At 40.0% G+C, this 23,465-nt stretch overlaps 1 protein-coding gene across 1 annotated transcript; it reads left to right on the top strand.

Moving 5' to 3' along the window:
* Window positions 1-2,720: 2,720 nt before the first annotated feature.
* ARL14 (ADP-ribosylation factor-like 14) lies at window positions 2,721-3,305 on the top strand. The gene has a single exon (XM_010585006.1). It carries the CDS (start codon window positions 2,721-2,723, stop codon window positions 3,303-3,305), a length of 585 nt encoding a protein of 194 aa, XP_010583308.1.
* The last annotated feature ends 20,160 nt before the right edge of the window (window positions 3,306-23,465 follow it).

The following is a 23,465-nucleotide window of genomic DNA, read 5'->3' as shown; positions in this document are numbered from 1 at the left end:
CCGCTTCCGCCTCCCCGCCGGGTCTGTCAGCGCCGGGTCTGTCAGCGGGGCCGCCGCTCCTCCGACACGGCGCCGTCCCCTGAGGGGGTCCGCGGCTGCCTCAGGGGATCGGAGGAGCCGGGGGTTGGAGGGGGTGGAGTCCCGGGAAGAGGGGACGGGCGTTTGGGAACGGAACTCGCGCTCTTGCTGCCGGTAGCCGGGTGGTGGTGAGGATTCACCCGCGAGCCTCCCGAAATTCCTACGGTGATGGCGTTTTGGATCGGTATCGAAGGCGTGCCGCCGCGGTGGAGTATCCTGCTTGGACAGCTGGGGACCCCAGGCAGTTTACATAAACCCAGAGTTTACAGAAGGTTCACTGAGCAAAGTTTGAGCTCAGATTAATCGATGGTAAATCAGCTGTCCCCGGTTTTGGTTTATTACTCTAGCTTTTTTAAACTGAACTCATAGGCAAACCCACCGCAAGGGAGATAGATAGCCTCGCCCTGGCAAAGCAAATACACCTTTGGACAAATCAGAGGTAGGTTTCTCATTCTTCCAAATGCTCGCCTTTCGTCGCAAACGCAGATTTGAGAAGCTGCACGCAGAAGGCTGCACCGCGCCATGTCCCACCGCTCCACTTGCATCTCCTTGCCGGTATATAAACTCCGAAGTAACGCAGGAAAGCATCGCTGGAAGTGGCTCTGCGTAGCAAAATCTTGCTCCGAATCAAAATCGCGTTTGACTCGGGTACGGTTAAAAACTGCCAAACCACAGAGCCTTCAGCAGTGAGCTGTTCCGTCCTGGAAATAAATGTAATTAGCTTGTAAAAAGTCAGACGTTGCTTAAAGACTTCTTTAAAGTGGTAGTCTGATGTAATAAAGTAACAGTTGAGACCATAAATATCAAATACAGTTGGAGCAAGCACACAGAGCAGAGAACTGTGAGTAACCTCTAAATCACAGCACTACCCAGGGACGCGGGCCATCCATCCCCTCTGTCACAGCTTGCGCAGAAGGCAGGTTTTGCCCTTGATCAAGATAACCATATTTCAAGGAAATGGCATGCTATTTTGCAGGGAATTATGATTCATTTGACTGTGTTAACTGTGTGTTTTGCGTGGTTTCCTCTCTCCCCATCTCTCGATTCATTCATATACATTATTTATAAAGAAATGCAAACACTTTCTCCCCTGGTTTAATACATCATGACCTCCTTCTGAAAAAAATCCTACACAGAATCTATACGTGTTATTAAATATGAAAAACGTACAACAGTGAGCATGTCATTGTCATCTTTTGTTGCCCCTAATTAGTTCTGGGATAACCCTTCTAGCTTCAAGAGAAACCAGATTAGAACTTGTCTGTCAAGACTGAGGTTTATTTTATGCAACATGTGTAATATCTGAGCAACCAATGTCATAATTATCAAAATGATTACTCTATCAGTCAGCAGCTCATTTAGCCAGAACACCTTTACATCTTTTTGCTGATTAGGTACTTTCTGAAGCAAAGACACATGGCAATAACTAATACTAGTGCATCTGGGTATAAGGGCAAATAACTACTGCAATACTCAGTATGCGTTGGACCAGCCCAATGTAGGTCTACTGTCAAAAAAATGGACGCTCAATATGAATTGAATAATATTAGACTAAATTTTTTATCCATCTCCTGTTTTTTAATTCTACTATTTAGAATGCTGGCAAGAAAAATGATCTTTTGATCGAGACTCAGTTACTTCCCCTCTTCTTGTTCCTTCCGTGAAGGAAATCTTCATGGTGGGTCAGTGGGCAGCAACAGAATAGAGCATAATGAAGCAAATAGAAATTTTTAATTTCAGGTAGCTGAATCTCAGTAATGACCAGATCATAAGATCTGTATTTAGTCTCTGCCATGCAGAGTGCGGTTAAACTTGTTCATACAAACATAACGCACTGAGTTTACAGCTCCGACAGTGTCACCGAAGCAGACAACTTCATGCGTGAGCGGGCAGGAGGAGTAACTGGTGCAGTCTAAGGCAGCCAGTTAGAGCAGAGCGCATTTTTAAGGGGAGTTCTCTTCTGGTTTGGTTGAGTCCATGTGCCCATGTAGACACACATTAGAAACCACTTGAGATCAGTTTGTTGCTGGGAGATGAGATGCACCGATAAATTGGTACCTTGTCACTTTGTGGATTGGAAAGCATGGACAAACCTTAAGATTTCCCCTCCTCACTGGCTGTGTTTATATTTTGTTTCTTTTCCAAAACGGATGCGGATGCAGTAATAAAGGGATTTATCTCTGGGTGCACACTGGAACAGGGCAGACAGCTAGCGGTTCCCTGGACCACAGGACTAGGGAGCATAACCAGGCTGCTGCTGGTTTGGTACACAAAATTTTGCAATGTAAAGACTTCTTAAATGATCATGAAAGTGTGGTTCACTGTTCAAACATGTTTGAAGACTGTAACCTTTGTGCTCGTGACCAATTGGTACGTTACTCATAGTTGTTCCACCCACAGGCTTGGCACTGAACAGTACACCCTCATAAGTACCATTTGCTTATTATCAAGTTGATAAAAGCTAGCATGTATTTGTACAGAGCTTTTACTTACTCTTCATAGCGCAAAGCCGCTTCTTCCCTTTCCTTCTCCTTTGTGCTTCATCTCACGGAGGAAGAAAAACATCTTACTGACAAAAATTGGCATCACGGAAGACAGGGAATTCCAGCTTTAAAGGCTTACTAGAGAACGCCACGGCACCGATGGGCCTCCAGAGCACCAAACACTCCAAAGTCAAGCAAGCTAACATACTGATCTTAGGACTTGATTATGCGGGAAAATCTACACTGTTGTACAAGTTCAAGTATAACGATGTTTTTCTAACAATTCCAACAGTTGGTTTTAATGTTGATATGATTGAAACAGAGAAAGATTTTACACTGACGTTTTGGGATGTTGGAGGACAACAGAAAATGAGAAAAGTTTGGTGCAATTTCCTGGAAAACACCGACGGACTGCTGTACGTTGTGGACAGCTCTGATAAGCAACGTCTGGAGGAATCAAAGAAAGAATTTGAAATCATTTTAAAGAATGAATTTATAAAAAGCGTACCAGTTGTCGTGCTAGCAAACAAGCAGGATTTGCCTGGAGCTTTGAACGCTGAGGAAATAACCAGGAGACTGAAGATGAAGAAATACTGCAGTGACAGAAATTGGTATGTACAACCCTGTTGTGCTATCACAGGAGAAGGTTTGTCAGAAGCTCTCCAAAGACTAACCACATTTGCAAAACACTACAGCAGATCAAAGGAGACTTCTACAATCTTCAAGGAAATCAAAACACTTTAAGAATTCCTAGCATCAAAGTCTGGTGAACGTTAATCAACATATTTTGTTGGACAGACTAAATCTGAAAATACTGGATTCTGGAGAACTCTTATAAGTAAATATTTATAAAGAACTTTGACAATATGAAATTAGACTGTTATACCTGCAGATGCTTCTGAGGTACTACTCTGCAGCATTTTATTAGTGATAGTATACTCGGGGTTATTCAGCTCAGAAGTGTGGCTGTTGAATAATGAAAAAGGTGGAGTTGAGCTTCTGAATTTTAGCAATTGGAAACAAAATAGGTGAGCAGTGCTTAAAATCAAATAATTTTGTCCAGATGTAAAATAGCCAAGTCATTTGTTCAGCAAGAAAAGCGAGAGATAAAATGTTGTTTTGCAATAAATGCTCTGTGGACGTATTTCTCATGTAAAAATGTAGTTGTTTTAGACCTTAAACTCTTAGTTCTGTACAAGAGAACCTATGAATCTGAAATACTTGTTGGATATTATTGCATTCTAGAACCAGTTACTCTGAACAGATTTTAACAAACAGATCTGCTCCGCATCAAGCCACAGACAAAGCTGAGATGCAGTGCTGTGTGTAAGGTGTAGGCCTGATGTCTCTTTGTTACAGATTTCCACATACCGATTTCTTTGTTTCTGCACTGTTGGATTGCTATCCTTAGCTGGGAGCAGAGCGATGGAAGTCAGCATGGGATCAGTCCAGCGAAGAGCTGATCCCCATTGTTTTTGGGGTGGTGGGTAAAGAGGGGAGGACTGGAGGGATTGGCTCCTTGGTCATTTTTTTATAGATCTTGATGTATCCTGTCCTGCCTGGACTGAAGCCACCTGAAATTTTGTTACTGATAAATTTAGGTTTGATTAAATTTGATGTAAGTGGCACAAAATTGCTAATTCTATTACTACAGTTTGTAGAAAAAAATTCCAAACTAAATTTCTGTTCAGATCTCCTGATTGATGAAGGAGTGAATTAGTATTCTGAATGCCATTAAAGCAACGAAGGATTGATAACTAGAAGACTAACTGAACTGTATCAACCATGAAAACAGTTTAAACACTGAGGCTGAAAAGTTAATAGGGCCTGCTCTTTTAAAAGCAGGAGAGAAGAGACCATCTAATTACTGGTTATACAGTCCCAGAAAATCCAGCCCAATTATTTCTGCCTTCTTGAGCAATGTCTGCAGAGGTAGGATGCTCCAGTTGTTAGGATGCTTGCTTAGATAGCTGCATTTTTTTTTTTCCCCTACATCTACCACAATCTTTGACCGCTGGCAAGTCATTTAATCACTCTGTGCCTCAACAGTCCCTTGGCAAAATGAAATACCCAGTTATGCGCTCTGAAAAAGTTGTGGCAACGGTCAGCTTGTGACCCTTTCTCTTGCAACAAAATGATTATGCCAAGTAATTCACGTAAGAAATTTACATTTAGTTCTTACTAATAAACAGGCAGGAATTTCAAGTTATAGAAGGGTGAAGCAGCAAGAAAAGCACCCAGACATACCCTGTTGTCTCATGCATATATTATTCAAAGACAAAAAAATCATCAGGTGAATTTGCTGAAATGGTAAACAAAGGAAGGTTTCTCAACAGAAGCTGTTATTAATACTGACAGTAATTACCATGGGCTAAATCCTGAGTCATGTTGAGACTACACTTCTAAGAGGAGAGCAACTATTTAGACTAGTCATTGCCTGGTCTGATGATTTAGGCTTAATATAAAATACCATCTTCTGTCCCAAAAAAGACTTTTAAAAGTCTGCAACAATGGGAACATTAGTTTCCTAAACCCAACAATTCAGTGTTTAAAAATGTAGTATTTCAGATCAATACATTTATAAACATTTGCATGCGTATGTTACATATTGAATTCTCCCACTAGTTTGATCTAATCATGTGCCTATTATAAATCTGAATCTAGTTCACTGGCCTCAGGACTTCCTCAGGGAGAAATACTCCTTGAGAGATTTAATGAGAGTGCACCAGGGTCTCTAATTAGACAAGAAGCAAGTTCTGAAGGGAGAAATAAAGTAGTATAATAGACCAGCTCCTACAGCTAAAAGAGAATAAGCTTTCAGGCACACAGTCCCTTCTCCAGGTTATCAAATTAGATTAAAAGATACTCACATTGACTTGAAAAAAATCTTTTACATTATGCTTCAAAGGAAATAAATAAACTCTATTCCATTCACTTTACAGAATATCGAGTATTTAAAAATTGATTTTTTTAAGAGCTTGGTTTCCTAAAGAAGTGAAGCCAGGCCCATTTTATCTGCCCATGGAGACCCCTACCCTTTTGAGTAATTTTTAAGCTTTAAAACAAATAGCAATCAAGTTGGATAGAGGCACAGGTTCTCAAAGGAATTATATGCCTGGAAGTTTAATTAAAAAAATCAGTGAGAGAGAGAAAAGTGACCATACTGGTGCACCCAGTGAAGGCAAGGCTGATAAGGTACAAAAGACTAATCCCCTAGGAGATAAATGTTCCATTTTAGCTGCAAGAGAGCCTACAAGAGGACATAAATCCACAGAGCCCAGACTTAATAAGTTCCTCTGCTCCTGGAGCTAGTTGGTCTTTTTCTATGCTGAGTAAATAGTGTACTTGGGGGCTTCTTTAGGATGAGGAGATAGAGGATATAGAATACGCGGCCAGTTGTCAGAGCCAGGAGGGAGCAGGGCCCTCCACGCCACTCACCACAGCATCTGTGCCTTCTGCCTTCACCCACGCACTCACCCCCGGGCACTGTCTGGTCCCTACTGGAAACCTGGAAATAGATCTCCATTCCCATCACGTGTTATGTGGTGAAGTCAATAGCAAGGAATTTACAAAGGTGTTTTACAGCTTCATCCTGCTATGGAGAGTTTTAGAGCTTTTGACTGCTTGTCTGAACAATATAATGAGCAGAACTGTCGTTAGGTTTCGGAGCACAACAAAGTGGAATTCTACTTGTGCTAAAAATACAATCCATAGTATTGTAAGCGTAATTTATTCCTGGACAAGTTCTGTTTAATTTTGTTATTTAGAATTTATATACGTTACTCACTAAAAACAATTTTAGGATTTTTGAAGGGTTCAGGGTACTTTAGAAAGTGAGAAATCAGACTATGAAGAGTGCTGCCCCACAGGCAGTGGAACCAAAGTCTGTGAGTTGAAAAGTTTGCATGGGATGAAAGGCCTTAAAGAGTTTGCCCCCCCCATCCCCCCAGCTGTTGATATTGCTTCATGTTTTGGAACTTTTTTCATTAGTTTTCCTAATAGATCACATGATTGTGATCGCCCTGGTGTTTCTTGCATTTTTAATTGATGCATACTGGGAGTCTTGTGCAACTGTGCTGAAGTGGTAGAAGCATTACAACTGTATTGTGGCTCAAGTGTACAAGTCCTCCTAATATTTCTTACACAAAGTTTGCTGTACCTGTTCGTTTCTGCTGACAGAACAGTCATCCATGAAGTAATAAATGGTACATATCTGAGATTGTGAAACACAAAGGGTAGGATCTGGGAAACCTGAGGCATACTGTATCCTGTGCCCTCTCGAGGAGATTATCCACTGGGACGTGTTTGGATGTGACAATTTAAAAGCTGACAAATCCAGAGTATGGGAAACTGTCCTTTTGACCATTCACTGATAAGATTACTGTGGTAATCATGATGAGCTTTCTGAGTTTTGAAATAGCTGTCATGAGGCTCATTGAACATAGTTCCAGTGGGATGAAATGCCATTTTAAGGGAAGGTGTGGAGCAGCATAAGAAACCATTGCAGATTTGGATAGTAACACTCCTCCTTCCTTGCCTGGGAGACAACTCTCCCAATAATAGAATACTCTGCAGAATCAAAGGGAAGTGTAGTGTATAAGAAATGCAGGACAAGGTTTTTTCAGTATCAGGTAATGTAGAGCTGGGCGAGTTACTCAAAATGTCTTTATTGCCATCTCCTCCTCATTTCTGACAAGTTAACTGAAACAACCAAAGACTTTCATGTATCAAACAAGTTCTAAGTCTACTGCAAAGGAAGACAATACTTTGAAGCGCTGTACACATCTTAAACTGCTTAAAGCAGGCTTTCTTCCCAAAGTAAATGACCCATGCTGAGTTCTGTGCTGCTACAATTAGGCTTCTTCCACTCATAATTAGCTCAAGTATTCCTATTCAGCACAGACATAAGGATTCTGGACATGTATCTCATCAGATCACACAGGCTCGATTATACAAGTCTCTAATTTAGGATGTAAACTCTTGAGGGTGGAGGCCCTACTTACAAAGCACACACCATACTGCCAGTACAATTTGCAAATATAAATTCGTAAAACAGTAACAAGTCCAAACACATCTTATTTTGAACGCACATAATTTTAACAAATTTTGCATTACCTTGTCTTTCGGTTTCTACAATATTCTGTTCTTTAGCTGTGATAAATGTTTTTGTACCACTCCCACTCATCCACAGTGTGTTTGCAGTGTAACTGTACCACATCTAGTGCTAAGTTGGGCTGCCGTCAAGAGACACCTCCCCTCACCCTCTGTCACCTCTGCGTCCCCTTCCCCAGCTACATATTTACACTTGCAGGTGTCTGCACAACACAGCTTTCTCACTTTCCTTGTTCTTCACCGGTTATCAAAATGGCGATGCCAGTTTCCGTGGTCTTTTTATTAGATTTTTCACCGAGTGTTTCTGTGCTTGCTCTCATGCTGCTCCTTATACTTGGAATTATCTAAACACATTTACAAAACCATTTCATTGTTTTCTTTCAGATCCTCCCTTGAAACACTCCCTTCCCATGATGTATGCTAAAATCCTGACAATAACTGTTAGGGTTTTATGATGGGGCCCTGGCCCGTATCTTTTGATGAATATTCTTTTATTATTTCCTTGTTCTCCCCATATTTATTCCTATGTTCCCTTTTAGCCTTAGAATGTGCTTTCTTTGGTGCAAAGATCATCTTTTTGTTCTGTGTTTCATATACTGCCTGACCGAGAAGAGTTTCTAGACATTATATTACTGCTCTAAGTAGCCTGAATCTCATGGAGTATCTGCTAAAATAAGTAATTTTGTGAGTTTAAATAAACCATCTAGCTCTGAAACCTGAGCCATGTGTATTCTCTCTTTTTAGCAAATATAGTTGGGAACTGCAGCAACAATTTCATTGATCCAAACAAAGGCTAATCTGCCTTACAATTGTGCTTGGCTGTTAAAGAATAACCGTGCCTTAATCAATAGTTTTCAGTTACTTTATCTAAAGCATACACATTCATCACTAAAGAATGCTAGTCTCTCAGCCTCTTCTTAACTGAATCATAATTCTGAAAAGTTCTATTTTAGTTTAGGACCATCACAGATTCGTGTGAAAATCCCTCATATCATTTGGATGTAAAACAAAATGTAAAGGCATTCTGTAAACAGCTTAACTACTCATTGATAAATAAACGTCAGCCTCCTCATCGGCTGGGTCTCATGCCCAGGCCTCCACTGCTGGGTGCTATCATTTCGTGTATTCACAACACAATGCAATGGCTGTTGACTAAATTCACATGTTTTTTTCCTTTGTGAGTATTTACAATGTAAGGTTCAATATACCTAAAATATATATTGCTGTTGACAATATGAATGCTTATGTACTCATCAGTTATTTACACATGTTGCAGACCAACACGAGTGCATACAAATCCAGCTTGAATTACTCTGTTTTATCTAGAAAGGTAAAACAAATTAAGAAATAGTACACTACAGAAAAAGTATATAAGGAGTTAGGCGGGAGGGAGGTGAGAGAAGACAAGCTAAAGAAATACAATGGAAAAGGAGAGAGAAAAGAAAAATAGGTGAGCAAAATTCTTGGGGCAAACACAGTACTAAAGGTATGTAGATACACAAAGCAACAGAAAGCAAAAAAAAAAAAATCACATTCCAGCCATCAACTTTTGAGTGTGTTTTGCATTCCTGTTTTGGGTTTGCGTGGCAAGGTTTTGGTAGCAGGGGGGCTACAGGGGTGGCTTCTGTAAGAAGCTGCTAGAAGCTTCCCCCATGTCTGACAGAGCCAATGCCAGCCGGCTCCGAGACAGACCTGCTGCTGGCCAAGGCTGAGTCCATCAGTGACAGGGGTAGTGCCTCTGGGAGAACGTATTTAAGTAGGGAAGAAAACACCTGCACAACTGCAGCTGGAGAGAGGAGTGAGACCATGAGAGCCCCAGCCCTGCAGAGCCCCAGGTGAGTGCAGAAGGAGGGGAGGAGATGCTCCAGGCGCTGGAGCAGAGATTCCCCGGCAGCCCGTGGGGAAGACCATGGTGAGGCAGGCTGTCCCCCTGCAGCCCAGGGAGGTCCACGGGGGAGCAGATCTCCACCTGCAGCCCGGGGAGGACCCCACGCCGGAGCAGGGGGATGCCCGAAGGAAGCTGGGACCCCGTGGGAAGCCCGCGCTGGAGCAGGTTTGCTGGCAGGACTTGTGACCCCATAGGGGACCCATGGTGGAGCAGGCTGTGCCTGAAGGACTGCAGCCCGGGGGAGGGACCCACGCTGAATCAGCTCAGGAAGAACATTACCCTACTCTGGTTTGATTGGCAATAAATTAAGTTGATTTTCCCCAAGTCGAGTCTGTTTTGCCCATGACAGTAATTGGATGAGTGATCTCTCCCTGCCCTTATCTTGATCCATGAGCCTTTTGTTTTATTTTCTTTCCCCTGCCCAGCTGAGGAGGGGGGAGTGATAGAGCAGCTGTGTGGTGCTTAGTTGCTGGCTGGGGTTAAACCACAACAATTCCCTTCTTGTGATAACAGTATGTTAAGAAGCCTTCTCTTATTTTAAAATAAACATTCAATGTAGGCAAGCATTCCTACTTGTGCTCACATATGTAACTTCACGTGTATTCTCTCTGAACATATATTACATACTAAAGGCAACTATTTTATAGATTTTAGTAACATTAGGCCCCAAAGATAATGTAACCTTAGAGCAAATATTATGCAAATAACTGGCTCCTTATAGTAACTCTAAACAATATTAATCCTGAATATGAATAATTAAAAATATAGAATGTCTTATTAAAATCAAATGTTGTGGAAATTAAATAGAGTAGTTTCAAATAGCTCTTCTATTTAACCTACATAGGAAGACATTCATATTTCCTAGCTATCACATGCTTCCTAAGGGCTATATATTGAGCCTTTCCTTTTTGAAGATTAAGATTTTCCAATGAGTCATTTGGTTCATTGACCATTTAAAATAATAATTTATTGCCTGTGCTAATGGGTAAATTTGTATATACTTTTCTTCCTCATGGGCTACTAAAAAGCCCCTGTCAGAGATTAAGGAAAACCCAAGCCAAATACTAGAAAATCTTTACCTCAATTGAGTAATATTACAAAAACACTTGTATAAAATTTAGCATTTCCGCACTGAGACATCTTGTGGTGTATAAGACATACTGCAGTTAATAAAAATGAAACTATCTGATTGTAAATTCAAATGGTGACAACATGAGCTTGAGAACTCTCTATTCTGAGAGGTTTAAACCACACAGCTAAAAATCTTGTACATCACTTTTTCAAACAAAAACCAGGTAATTACAGCATTGATGGGACTTATTTTCAGACATTAAGTATTCAAAAACCTGATAGTAACAATTTGTTAAATTAAAATTTCTGTACTTTAGGTAAAATCCACATCTGTTTTCATTCCACATTAAGATGGATGTTTCAAAAGTACGGTATTTTGTGGATGTTGTGGTTTAACCCCAGCCAGCAACTAAACACAATGCAGCCGCTCCTTCACTGCCCCCCACCCAGTGGGATGGGGGAGAGGATCGGAAAGAAAAAGGTAAAACTCGTGGGTTGAGATAAGAACAGTTTAATAGAACAGAAAGGAAGAAACTAATAACAATAATAATAACAATAATAAAATGACAATAATAATAAAAGGATTGGAATACACAAACCAAGTGATGCACAATTGCTCACCACTTGCTGACCAATGCCCAGTTAGTTCCCGAGCAGCGATCCCCCCAGGCCAACTCCCCCTGGGTTTATATACTGGGCATGACTTAACATGGTATGGAATATCCCTTTGGCCAGTTTGGGTCAGCTGTCCTGGCTGTGTCCCCTCCCAGCTTCTTGTGTCCCTCCAGCCTTCTTGCTGGCTGGGCATCAGAAGCTGAAAAATATTTGGCTTAGCATAAACATTACTCAGCAACAACTGAAAACATCAGTGTGTTATCAACATTCTTCTCATACTGAATCCAAGACATAACACTATACCGGCTACTAGAAAAAAAATTAACTCTATCCCAGCTGAAACTAGGACAGTGGAACAGAAATTTCATAACAGTGAGCGATGTCCAAACTGCTGTTTCTTCAAAGAAGTGTGTCAAAATAAAGAAATGCTTTTACTTTAACGTTGTATTTATCTGGTCAAAAAAAATGCTGGTTTGAGTCACTTAAAAAGTAAATATTCCAATTCAACTTGAACCTCTATGGAATTAAATATTTTTTAAAAACTATCAGAAGAGTTCTCTAAAGATAAATTATTTTGAAAAAAATATTTGACAGATTTCTCTGATGAAAGCTTAATTCTTATTATTCTGTTCATATGTACTTCAGTTTTTGATTTAAAAAAAGACAAAAATTTTCTAGATGAGGGATAGTTAAATGAGTACTTGTAGCTCCTCTGCTAAAATTGTTTACCTAATAAATACAAACAGTATCACACACTGAAGAAATACCTCACTGTGAAGAAGGTACCACAGCAGTACAGCCTCTGACCTCAACTTTTTCTTTTTTGGATCACCTCCTCCTTTCGCAGCATTTCCAACCCACTGCGTTGACTGTACCACCAGAGACGAAAAGAGGAGGAACAACAGTGCCAAGCTGCCAGAACTGCCTCTGCAACAGGGAGACCCTCCGTATGTGACTATTGACATCAGTACCACAAGACCTCCCTCTGTATGTTTTTTCTTCTGCTTTGGAGGTCTTGGTATTACCAGCCTTACTAACTGTAATTAAAACCCCATTAAGCATGTTAGCAATGTAATTCAAATATACAACAAATTGTATTAAGTTTTTCATACTTCCTTCACAGGGTTCTGATTTATTTACAGCATATAAATGCTGAGAGGATTAAAAGCTGTGTTTATATCTCATGGGAATCCCTTCTGCAATCTGCTCTATAGAAGGAATAGTGATTTTCATATCATGGATAGCCTAAGATGAATAATGAGCCATGGTTAACAAAACAACAAGCCTGACATTTACTTGAGACATCTTCTGAAGTTAATGAGAATTGAACATAACTCTGGAAAAAACTTGGTATAATATTTGTATAATACTTGACTGTTAAGTCAGTGGTCCGGGGTACTATTTCACATTAGTAACTTCAGGATTAATTCTGTAATGGCACTCATCCTGACCTGCTCCCCTTCTGACAGTAGCCAAACTTACCTCCCCAGCAAGAGAATCCTTGTGCTGTCACGCTCATGGCGGTGCACCTCCAAGTTGTGAACAGATGTTATGGTAGGTTCTCAAGGGAAGCAACTGCCACCAGCGTGGGAATCACCCATTCTTTCCCTCCTTTTCCTATCTCTTGGTTGTAGCCTTTGGTTTACACTAGGGGGAAAAAAACAAGCAGACAATAGTAATTTCAACATTCCGTAAGCATAACCCAGTAATATAGATGTCCAAAGCTTAACAACCCGTTAGTGTGTGACACATGCTCTTGATTAAAGTGTGCTCCAGTCAGCACTAACAGCATCATAAGCAGGAACAATCAATAGCAGGTTGAGTGGATCCAAATGAAAACTAGCTCATTACTATGGGAAGCTTACTATGGGGGACCATGCGCTGCACTGGAGAGGAGCCCAGGGAGGGCAGCGTGTCTGGGGACCCCCTTGCTTCTCTTCCAGACTGGCCACAGGGAGAGTTTTTCCTTCTCCCTCTTTCTCTCTGTCCTTTTGCTTTTTGTTTTTACCAAAAAGCAATTTTTACCATTAGAGTGAAATGTACACTATCAGCTATGTCTCAAGAGTAAATCTTTAGACAGGTAGGTCTGTCTCAACATCTTCTGTGCAACAGATGGGAATGCAAGCCAGCTTTATATCAGTTTTCTACTTCCTAGGTTGCGGGTGAGTGTTGTGTTACTCACATCCACTCAAATGTATTAGACTTCAAAAAATACTCTGTCGGTCATTACAGCATCCAGGATAGCCAGACTGCCGTTCTCCCAGTCTGACTTCACTCCTCAACAGTTTCACCCCTGCCCCGTTCCCTTCTCCTTGCCGGCAGCGTTATTCTCCTGCAGGAACACTACAAAATCCCATCGTATCTGTCTCACGGGCTCAGACTATCACAATGCAAAAAGGACAAAAGTTACTCCATAGTTTATTCAATTATAATTATGTGTTCCTAAACTGGAATTGCCATTGAAGTTAATTTTTTTTTCACATTAAGTTGGTAGTGATTTATAAGAGCCCTGAACACCAGTTCATAACTAAAAGGAGATTTTAATATAAAAAGAAGTAATGAACATTAAAAGAAATGGTTGATCTAGGTCATCTGACAGAGGCATAGAGTTCCTGAAGCTACTAAAACGCTATATATTTCAGGAAAATTATGTGGCCATTATTTCCCCTCAAAAGAAAAGCTGAAACAGAAATATTGCCCTTTATCAGACATCAGAAAATCAAGGAGAGCTCAGTCAGAAATCCTTATGAGAATGGGCCTCGTTAGTGGTGCTGCTCAAAAGTACTCATTTTCTTTATTACAGTGTAACAAAGAGATATGCATACTTAGGGTATTTTCACGTCTCTACTCAATATCAAGCCTTCATCCTTTCGAAATTCCTTATTCAGTTATGTATTCTAGTTTCCTTGCAAAATTAGCCTGAAACACAGCATTGACAATAGCAATCTGCATCTGGACATTTACATTTTTGTTGCATAAAAGATGCATCTTGGATTTGATGCCATTTTATATGCTAAATTCTGCTTACTGGCAGTGTTAACAGCCAGAAATAAGACAGCTTATATTTCAGATGCTCCCGTAAATGTCTCTAGCTTTGTGATCCTATTAGTGTTTCTGTATACAATGTGAAACACATATTACCTAACACTTCATACTAGCATTTAATTATCTAAGAATATTGTATATATTAGTTTTTAAAATATAGCTCTGAGGATCATCCTCCCACTTGAAAAGCTGAGGAACTAAGGATATGAGGGCAAATGACTTCCCCTTCTGCAGACAGTCAAGTGGAACAGAATCCAGAATACTGGAGTTCCCAGGCCTGCCAGCAGATACTAAGTTTTCCTTTCCTTCTAGAAACATTATGGAACTCACCTAAAACAAGCAGCTGCAACAGAGAAGTTTTCTGTCACTGTCTTACCATCAGCAGTGCTACCAGAGGATGACTTTGTTCTAGAGACTTCTTAAGAAGGCATTTTTTTTAGCATGGAAACAATATATGCCTGAATCTTTCAGGGAACACTGACACAGCTCATTTCACTAACCATTTCCTCACTTTTTATCTCAAATGAAATTTTCTTCCCTTGCCTTTATTAGGAAATTGTTCTGTTTGAAAGGTAGAGCAGCTATGACAAAGGCAGGAAAGCGCAGCTCCACAATCTGCTGATTCATGATTTATTCCTGCTCTTGGGCTATTTGCAGCTGATGGATTTTGTGATCAACTCCAGCTCTGGTACCAAGAAACGGTTTTGGCAATGGTCATTTCACGATCTACAAATTTGTCTGCAAAAGGTCTGACCTAGTGCATTAAAAACTGAACATATAGAGGCTGAAGTGTAGAAAACATCACCAATGTAAATTAAAAGCAATCCCCAAATCAAAGCTTGTATTAAATAAAAAGTTATATTAAAACAGAGTAACTGACATCAGAAGTAGGATCATGTACTATTTCAGAGATAGCTTTGAACCTGTGATCATAAATTTTAACAGGACTGCCTCCTGCTTAGTGTTTGCAGTCATGTGGGAGCCCTAAGTTTATTTTCTAATAGCAGGAGCAGATGTTCAGCTGATGTGAATCAGCAAACGGCCACTGAAGCCAGAGGAACTACTTTTAATTTGCACCATCTGGGGATCTGTTTTGCAGTCTCTCCTTTTGAAGAAACAGAATATTGTGCATTATCTTATAACTAATCACACAGTAGCTTCCAAAAAATGAAAAATACCTAGAGCCTTTAACTAGAAAAAAGTGCTCATTATATGGTGTTTCAAATTGAAAAAGGCCTTGTGGGAGGAGATCCTCAAGGTATCTGTAATACTCAGGCTGTAAGTAAGCACAGGAAAGCAAGTCCGGCAAGGGACAGTGTTAAATGAATGAGAGCACTAAAACTAAATTGGCCTAGTGACATCAACAGGCCTTTGGCTTCATTAACATCTGATATGGGCCGGCACTGAAACCAAGATCAAGAACATCTCTCAGTAATTTTAGTGTCTTGTACAACATGATTAAAGTGTTATAAATGGAAAGGCATTGAATCCTACTACGTTTTGGACATTTTAGGATATTTTAGGCTGATTTTCTTTTTCAGTTCTGTGCAGATCATTACTCTGAGAAACTATGATGCTAGAAAGTGAGTTTTTAAGTACCACTCCAACTAAAGAGCATTTTTTTCTAAGTATACTTTTTTTTTTTCCTAAATACAAAAAGCTAAAATATAGTGTAATCGGTAGTTCTAAATTGACACAGAAAAATAAAGGGGACACATGCACAGGAACTCTACAGCTTTTGAATACAACAGAAGCGTCCCACTGCACAACAGAATGACCCCTGAGTGACAGAGTGAATGTAGCCAAAAGGTAGGAGAGCTGTTTAAGCATTTGTGTTCCAAATCTTTTTTTTCCTACTGTCATCCAAAGGACTTCAGCCAACTTTCATCAAAAAACAACTTTAAACCAATAGGTTAGGGTAACAATTTGAAAAACAAGTTGAAAAACTAGCTGAAATTATTGCATATCTTTTTTTTAAGTGAGGAGGGAAGCAGGGCAGAAGGCTGGATATAATTTAAGAGTTAATAATTCATTCAGTATTAATATGTCTTTCTAGCTCAAAACAGATGATGTGCATCCACGCCAGATGTATCGTCAATGCATGGTCCATCATACTGCTGATTTCACATGCCTCTAGACAACAGAAAGAGTAAAGGAAATGTCAGCAGTGGTAGCAGGATTTGTTGTAGATGCTGCAGATACTCAGTGTACAGCCTTTTATTACAAAATGGCATACAACTGGGGCAAAGCATACTTGAGCAACTAATTAAGAATCAGCTAACAAAGCAATTGCTCAGGAACGAATTTCAACTTTGTGTGAACATTTTCTGAGAGAGAAAAAATTACAGTCTGGCTCAAGTAGTTCAAATGGGTAGAGTAAGAAAACAGCAGAAGAGAATATAGAGGCTCAGGCAAAATCAAGCACTGTACTAAAAGGCGACATCCTAGAGGTAGTAGCTGCTTAATGGCACATCTAAAAAAATTATTCTATCACAGTGACATAAGAGAAGACTAAATGCAAAAATAGCGTTCAGAGAGTAGAAATCATATTTTCTCCTAAATCTAACCTTAAAAAATGTGCTGTCTTTTGCAAAAAGTATGTCTTTGAGTTATCTCCCCTGAAAGCAGCTTGTGGTTGTTACTTCAGCGGGGGAAGTCTGAACTGCAAGCGTGGCATCTGCTGCTCACGACCTCTTGCCGCATGGTGTGGGGTTTGCGCTGGCTCCTGCTAAGGGTTCTGTGCTGACTTGCCTCTGGGATTGTTATGCCTCCACCTGCCCGCTCCTTCAGCAGAAAAACTCTGTCAGCACCTCTAGCTCTTTCTAGAAAAGGCTTTTCATGCTAAGGAGCTACAGCAGAGCACTCCAGGGAAAAGTGAAAACGATGCAAAAAAGCTGGAGTTGCTTAATGGAGCCTGAGAAAACCATGGTGCTTTACTTGGATTGGTCCTGTTCAATCTTCCATAGGTTACTTTTTGTAATAATGTCCCTTTTAAAATATAGTCCCTATTCTGTGAAGCTCAATTTTGTATATTTATTATTTGTGTGATAGTTTTTTATGTCTTTTTCACCTGGTGCAATATTCACAGCTGACCCCAGTTTAAGTTTAGGTATTATTTGATATGGCTGTTTCAATGTCCAGCAAGTAACAGTTGGATTCCAGACTTGGAGACGCTCTGTGTAAAATGAAAACAAATAGCTGTGTTTGCATACCAGATGAAAGATTATCATAAAACAACCTACCAGCAGTCTAGTGGTCTACTTTTTTGTTAATACTAGCTATTCTATTTTTATAAACCCTAGGATTAATGAGAATTTTTCTATGTGCAACACAAATCTTCTCAGCTTTACATAATATTTTGTTTCTTATACTAGGGAGATAGGTTTACTTGCTATGAAAAGCCATCTGCAGTAACTCATTTTACCTGAATGTATGTTTAGGGCAAAAAATATTAGTAAAAGATTTCAGATCAGTTTACATTATTACTTGAAAGAGACTTTCAAGATAACTTGATAATTACACATTTTCTAACTGCATAATGAAGTGCAAAGTTCACAAATTATAAACATGTTACCTGTTTGTAAATATAAACTATTTGTAACATAAATCTATCTGGCTGTGTATACATATATGGAAGGGACAACAGTAGCTAAAAGCCATTTCAAACATACATATTCTGCCTTTTTTCTTTTTTTTTTTTTTTTTCTTTTTTCAGCGGTTCAAATGATCTCTGAAATCAGAATGGCCTCTCTATGATGTAGCTGCTTGGCAAGCCAGAATTTTCATATGACTGAGCACAATACCCACGCAGCATATCCTCTGTGTCAGAAACTTTGAAAAGTGACAAAATTGGCTCCTTGCATCAGCTGGAAACTTCTGTAGTGGAGAAAAATCCCTCCTTGCCAAATGGTATCTCCTTTCTAGCACCTATACATTGCCAGACAGCTCAAATCCTACACAAATTATAACCAACCTCAAGCTACTCTAACTTTATGTTCAGGTGCCAGGAGCAAATAATTTAGAACCACTCCTTAATGAGAGGTTAAGGCAGCTCTCGGTATCTTTCCTGTTATTGCTTGAAGGATCGGAAGGTGAGCAGAACCTAATTCACATCTTTATATTTGCATTACTATTATTTTCCAATCTGAGAAATATGCAAAAATATAAAAAGATACAGAGCTTTGTAATATAGTATCACGTGAAGTTTGAACATTATCATACCAAGAAAATTTGCATTATATACATAATTTATTATGTTGTAGGCACCTACATTTAGCCAACACATATCCTTCTGGGAGAAACTAATTTAGAATCAAAATATCCATTTGTTTGTTGTTGTTTTTTTAAAGACAGCCCAATGCCACGAGATCAAGAATTCAGAAGGGAACTGGTCTATTCTTCAAAATTGGCCTTCTGAGTGCTGGGAGATTTGCACCGCAGATCTGAGGTAAAATCAAACCAATACAAAAATAACATGGTAATTGTTCCTCTGAGAGCTAAACAGATTAATTAGACTACAGTTAAACAAAATGCACTTGATTAATCTCTGATTATGTCTTCACTGAAGTCACACTATAAATTATTCTTCAGATGATACCAGACCAAAAATACAGATAGAAGACCATTGAAGGATAGTCTTCCTCCAAACGTACATAATTTAGTAAGAGCGAAACATGTTCTTGTGTTTCATATGAAGGTACACAGTAAGAAAACTATGCATGCCAGAATGGTATGTTAGATCTGATGATGCACCAATGTGATTTTAAAACAGGTCTGGATTTGAAGGAAGATTCTTCGAGGTGATTCTCTGTTATTTTCAAATGGTTACTCATAAAATAACATGATTATCGCTCAGTCCCTTGTCTCTGTCAATCTTTTGCCAAGAACACAGAGGGAAGGTCAACACAGGGATGACTTCATTAAAAGGTCATTGTTACTAGTTAGGGCATTGAGTCAGTTCTGGTCGCTAGAGAATGCGCTGGCTTTCCAATCCCATCTTTCCCAAACCACACCCTACGTAATCAGTCAGTGCTAAGCGTGGCGACAGTGGGAGGTGGTAGAGGTGGGATGAGCATGCATACGTTTGGGTTAGCAAAGACATGGGAAAGGTAGCTATGAAATGAGCAGTGATGGAGCAAAACGGTTTTTCTTTCCTTTCATAAACTTCTGGGGTGGGTCTTAGACACTGTGTATTTTTTACCTTCATAGCTTGACTAGTTATAATCTCAAGACATGGTCAGGAATGTAACACGCTAGTACCAATGTACTAGAGTCCAATTTCATTATTAATAACTACATTCTGCTGAGACAGAGCCTCAGTTGTGCTTTAAGAGACTGATTCACAAAGAAACCTTTTGGGGCCCACAAAATTTTGGAATTCATTCTGCAAAAATGTTTCTCAGGAACACTAAAATTATTCCTCAAAGGAAGTGACACTACAACTAACCAGCACATTATTGATAGATCTGTAAAATATATTTAATTTTGAGACCAATGACTTATGCCATTATGTAATAGTAACTTTTCAATACTTTATATTTTCAGATAAAATTGCAAGGCAATTTTACTTGTTAAAATTCTCATATTTCCTCCAATCAGTGCATAATTTCCTCAGAAGGAGCTGAACTTTAAATGTACAACTAGATGAGCCAGTCGGAATAACAGATTCATAGTGCTGTGTCCTGAATTTTCACATCTTTTGTAATAGTTATTAGTTAAACTTTTGTTATTTTTAGGTATCTCTTTCTGGATTTCATACCCTTATTATGTAAAAAGCTGTGGTTCAGCAAAAACAATTAGAGCATGGTTGCCAGTATAATACTATTTCCATCATATCAACTACATGATGACAATAGGTATGTTCAGCTAAGGCAATTTCTAAGATGACAGAGAATAAAAACTACGAAGGATTTTGCACGTCCCTGTGAAACATACAACACAATCTTTAATCACAAAAGGAAGCAGTGTTAAAATATGCCTGAAAATTAAATCAAAAGTAGGGATTTTTACTTCAGTTAATTCAAACCATTCAGACGTAAATACAGGGTTATAAAATAAACTCAACGTGACAAAAGCCATAGCAAACATAAGATATTTCCAATTTGCTAACGCAAAATATTTTACCTGCTGATCATCTCCTTAAACAGTAAGTGCAGAAGCTAAAAGCAATGAGAAACTACCTGTCAATTCTATTCAACTGATTTAAAATTAAATGATAGAATTTCGTGTCTCCCAGACTTCACACATTTCTACTTTTTACATATTTTAATATTTTTCTTGTTTCTTTACTAAAGGCTTCCTTCTGAAATGACAGCATCAATTTGAAATACATTAATTTTGAAATGTGTATGGTGTTGGGATGGTTGTACTTTTATAATATCCTGTTTTCTTAAGGCAGCTGTGCTGTGATACCAACCAAAATAAATAAGAGCACTGGCTAAAGAGATGCTCTTTTTTTCTGTTTCTCTATGTAGGCTTCTAAACCATTGTCAAATGGACAAACTGCATTATTTTTTAAAATGTAAATAGCCATGTCAAGAAAATGTCTTTTTTGTATATCCAGACTGCAATGTGAAAGGTTTGCTGTACCTACACCAGCTTTGAACAAAATGTCTTACATATTGGTAGGCAAGTAGCTATGCCTATATGGAATACCATCAGGACTAATTAACCCTGACTAATTTACCCTACTCATATTGCTGTGACATTGCCACTACATTTACGCAACAGATGTGGCTGTGGTGACTCAGACTTCTGTCACTTTCAGTCTTGACGAGAACCCTTTCTATCAAGAAAGAAGCCTCATCCCCTGAGAAATCTCCCGGAGATAAAACACACAGTAGCTTGTAGTCCGAAAGATCACCATCTTTGTGTTTTCACAAAGAACTAAATCAAGTTCTCTTTTCTGATAGTCATAAGTCTCTGAGCAACTTAGTTTACACACTTGGGAGACTGCCATCTCCCATCTTAGATTTGACTTTTCTCAACAAGTATCATGGAAAATCATAAGGCTGCTGATGAAATGAGCTCTACCAACATGCAGGACTTAACAGAGAGGAATCCTCACAACCCCTGACTTAGTTTTCCAATCATTAACAATGAGTACAAACTACATGCAGGATCAGGGAAGTATACATTCCGGTGAGTGCTTCTAGTTATGTGCAGAGGTACTACCTTCTGGATCGAGTTATAGAAGTAGGAAAAAATTTACCATTCTCTCTGCTCTGAAAGTGTATCTATCTATTTCTCTCAATACTCTTTACCACATTTCAATAAAAATTATCCAGGTTAGCTTAAACAGTTTGGATAGCAGCTTTTTTTTCTAATATTCTGGAAGACTGGAAGGAACGGGTATTACTCTGAGCCTATTTTCCTCACAAGTTAAAGCTGTCCCAAATGTCACAGGCATTACCAAGTGAGCTCTGAGAAGAAAAAACACTGGATATTTTGTAAATAAACCACTTTGTTTTCCTGGCAATTGTTGATCTTTCTACCTTTCCAGAAACCTGCAGTCTGATCACCTGCATGACAGAAAAGCTATGGAATTGGGAGATATCTTTTGTATTTCTGAAGAGTCACAGTCAAGAGGCAATAGCTTATCAGATGTGAGTTCCTGATAAATAATTTTTTATAGTTAGGATTTACTTGAATGAAGACAGGGACATACTCTGATAGCCACAGTATTTGGTGTAAACAAAATGTCTCGGTCTATATTCAAATAAAGCACATGCATGCAATTTTCATGGCATCATTCCCTTTGCTGGTATGTCAATGCAAATTCAGGAATGACTTTTTGCAGCTCACCACAGTTTGCATAACACATAGGTAACGTTGCTTGTTATAAAGCACCCTGGAAGGAAGCTTTAAGTCCCAGAAGGGAGTTTACAAACATAGGTAACACTGATGACTATACTCAAACATGAGAAGCCTATGTGGTGAAAGCTCGTAATTAGTTTGGTAACAGTGTCCACCTACATCACCTGACAATGAGTTACAGCAGTTATTACTGGCCAAAATCCACTGCCACTAAAGCTGAGTGCCATCATCAAACTGGTAGGACGTTGGCCTGTAAAAAATTCTGAGATTGCAGAGTCCAAAAGATGACAGCAATGTATTTTGGGCCCAAATAAGCCAATATGGCCTCTTTTCATGATGCTAAGAAACTAGAAAGATCCACAAAATCTGATCTTACTGAAAAATAATGTTGCTCCCAATGCTGACCATCCCTATCAGAAATATTCTCACCAAGCCTTGCTTGCGAACTTGGTCCACAGCTGCTGTGCAGCATAAATGAGCACATTGCCCAATACGGTGGAATCCTGCAGACACGTCTGTGTATAGATGTTAATTCTTGAGGAGAGTTTACTCATCGTCTCCAAAGAGGCTGCCAAAATACCTGCTGCTGTATCCTGTGCCTTACTTCCATTTTCTTTCCAGAATCAGCTGTGCTTAGGGCCAAAGTCTAGTAAAGAAAAGTGGTTTGGAGTAAAATCTGGACCGTGCCAAACGCGACAGCTGCAGTGGCTCCTTTTGCTGAGTCTTTGCCAAGTACTTTTGTGAAAACTTCATAGGCATGACAGTGCTGAGCACCGGTGCGCTGCCGGGCCGCCGCCCCTCTCCTCTCCCCTCAGGTAGCTCGGGGAGCCGGGCACCCCATTCCTGCGGCCACAAGTGGAACAGTTTTATTTAAAAAATAAAGAAAAACAACCTTTATTTTGGGGTTTGTTTTTTTTTTAAGCTGGCATTAAAGTGGCGCGGGGCGAGGCGATGCGATGCCTCCGGTCCCCCGAGGGGAGCGAACGCAAAGTCGAGTGGGGGGAAGGATAGGTCGCTGTCGTCTTTCGCTTCGCCTGAGAAAACGGCGAGCATCAGGCGGGCCCGGCCGCCCCCCCTCCCGGCCCGGAAAAAAAAAAAAAAAAAAGCCACCCAAAATGGCGGCGGCTGCTGAGGGGACCGGCCGAAACACCTCGAAGGGTTCCCCTCCCCCCACCCAACCAGCCCGCGCGCGCGCGCGCGCGCCGTCACCGCCCGCGTCACGTCCCCGCGGCAGCTCCCTCCCCCCTCCACCTCCCTTCTGCCTTATTGGCCCCCGGGCTGAGGCACCGCGACCAATCGGCGGGCGAGGCCGGCCGGCCCAAAGCGAGGCTTGCCCCCTCTTTTCCCCTCCCCTCCCC

Source organism: Haliaeetus leucocephalus, unplaced genomic scaffold (assembly GCF_000737465.1).
Source record: "Haliaeetus leucocephalus isolate CR32 unplaced genomic scaffold, Haliaeetus_leucocephalus-4.0 Scaffold1014, whole genome shotgun sequence".
Lineage (NCBI taxonomy): Eukaryota > Metazoa > Chordata > Aves > Accipitriformes > Accipitridae > Haliaeetus > Haliaeetus leucocephalus.
Note: the sequence above shows the minus strand (reverse complement) of the source record. Positions and strands in the feature narration are given on the sequence as shown.